The 1658-nt window shown below is 50.2% G+C and overlaps 1 protein-coding gene across 1 annotated transcript in view; it reads left to right on the top strand.

Moving 5' to 3' along the window:
* Positions 1-1178: 1178 nt before the first annotated feature.
* Positions 1179-1658, top strand: part of Pmar_PMAR003578 (Peroxisomal coenzyme A diphosphatase ndx-8, putative) — a gene marked incomplete at both ends in the record, with an annotated part of 600 nt that continues 120 nt past the window's right edge. The window contains one exon of the mRNA XM_002784273.1: positions 1179-1658. Within this exon, the coding sequence (XP_002784319.1) occupies positions 1179-1658 (480 nt within the window).

Genomic DNA, 1658 nt, shown 5'->3' with positions numbered 1-1658 from the left:
CCTGGCATTGCCCGTATCCGATTGAACAGGCGAAAGACCATCCCTCTGGTAGGACCCACGAGCATTCGATAGTGCTCGGACTCTATGTCGTGGACAACTATCGGCTTCACATCGCCTGAAGCCTCGAGGGGGGCGACACTGCTGTATAAGTAACCAGAGTAGTTAGGACCGTTACTGGAGCTGCTACAATAACTGTCTTGGGAATCAAACGAACCGGTCATACAGAAAAAAATCGGAATAAGCACAGAGTGATTTGGGCTGTAGTGAGAAACGATTATGTATAGCGTGAATAACTCCGTAAAGTGAGTGTTTTTCCTCTAACGTTTTAGGCTGTTCAATTCCAGCGCAGTTTGCAAACAACCTGGGTGAGACAAGTGGCCATGGACGCCCACAGTATTGACGTGGCATTGGAATTCTTTGAAGGGCACGGATCCACCCTGAGCCCGCAGGAAATCCTAACCATCAGGGTTGGACTCGATCAACTGAAATACGACAGTAAATTTGACAAGGTAGTGGTGGTTGTTGACCCTACACTTCTATCCTTTTTTAACAGGTACACTTTTGAGGGCGCATCTCTGGTCCTAAGGGCTCTTACTACATAGCACATGGATTCAGGCTGAGCTGTGATGCCTTGCCCAAGAAAGAGTCGTATTTCAGTACTTCTACTACTGCGGGTAGTACCCGAGTGGCTGCTGCAGTGCTTGCTAGACTTCTTGCAGCTGCTTGAGGTGGCTGAATCTTACGAGGATATTGAGAAGTCGTTGGTTAACCACAGCATACCTTTCATCGGCGTCCCGTCGATGTAATAAGGACAGTTTACATGGTCATCACGTTTCCACCCTCGGTATTTTTCCAATCTGTAGTAAGTCTAGATCGTTAGGCTCGTCGCCAACGAAAAGCTTATAGCTCGCCGTGGCATCTTTGGCTGCTCGGGTTCTTACCAACAACAGGTCACCGACCTCACGCCCTTAGGCAGCTGTGCACTGTAGTAGTATTTACGACATGTGGGCACTGCAGGGCACCCGAATCCCTGCCCGTGTCAATTGATATGAACAAAAACCATTTAGAAGATATATCCTCTCAGTATTGTGTTCGGACGCGCCTGGTTCGGTATTGTCGCTCTGCGGCATAAGACAACTACGGCGTGCCTTAGGCGTATCTCGTGTGTACCATCTCCCATGTCTAGCACTACCATATCACAGCTTTCATCGCGCTTAGCCCGAGAAGAGCCCTTCCTGAGTGCTGCCAAGACACCTGTGAAATCTCGGGCAATGGTTGGGTGTATTGTCAGGCCGGGTTCGCAGTCTGGGGACTCGGCAGAAATGCTTATTATACTGCGGGCAATTAGAGAGAACGATCCGTGGTCTGGCCAGACTGCCTTCCCCGGTGGTCGCTGTGAGATCGATGATAACGGTGATGATATGGTGACAGTGGTACGGGAAGTATGGGAGGAAATAGGAGTAGACTTGTCGGACAAGACGCACTATAGAGTGCTTGGTCGTGTGAGCGATATAGAGGTCTATCGTGGGGGCAGGGTACATATGGTAGTCGGGTGTATAGTCTTCGAGCAAATAGTGCCGCCCGAATCCCTCACGTTGGCCCCTCTAGAAGTAGCTGCGTGTGGATGGGTACCGCTTTCTACAGTGGGCTGTGCTACC

Source organism: Perkinsus marinus (genome assembly GCF_000006405.1).
Source record: "Perkinsus marinus ATCC 50983 genomic scaffold scf_1104296935302, whole genome shotgun sequence".
NCBI classification, from domain to species: Eukaryota; Perkinsozoa; order Perkinsida; family Perkinsidae; genus Perkinsus; species Perkinsus marinus.
Note: the sequence above shows the minus strand (reverse complement) of the source record. Positions and strands in the feature narration are given on the sequence as shown.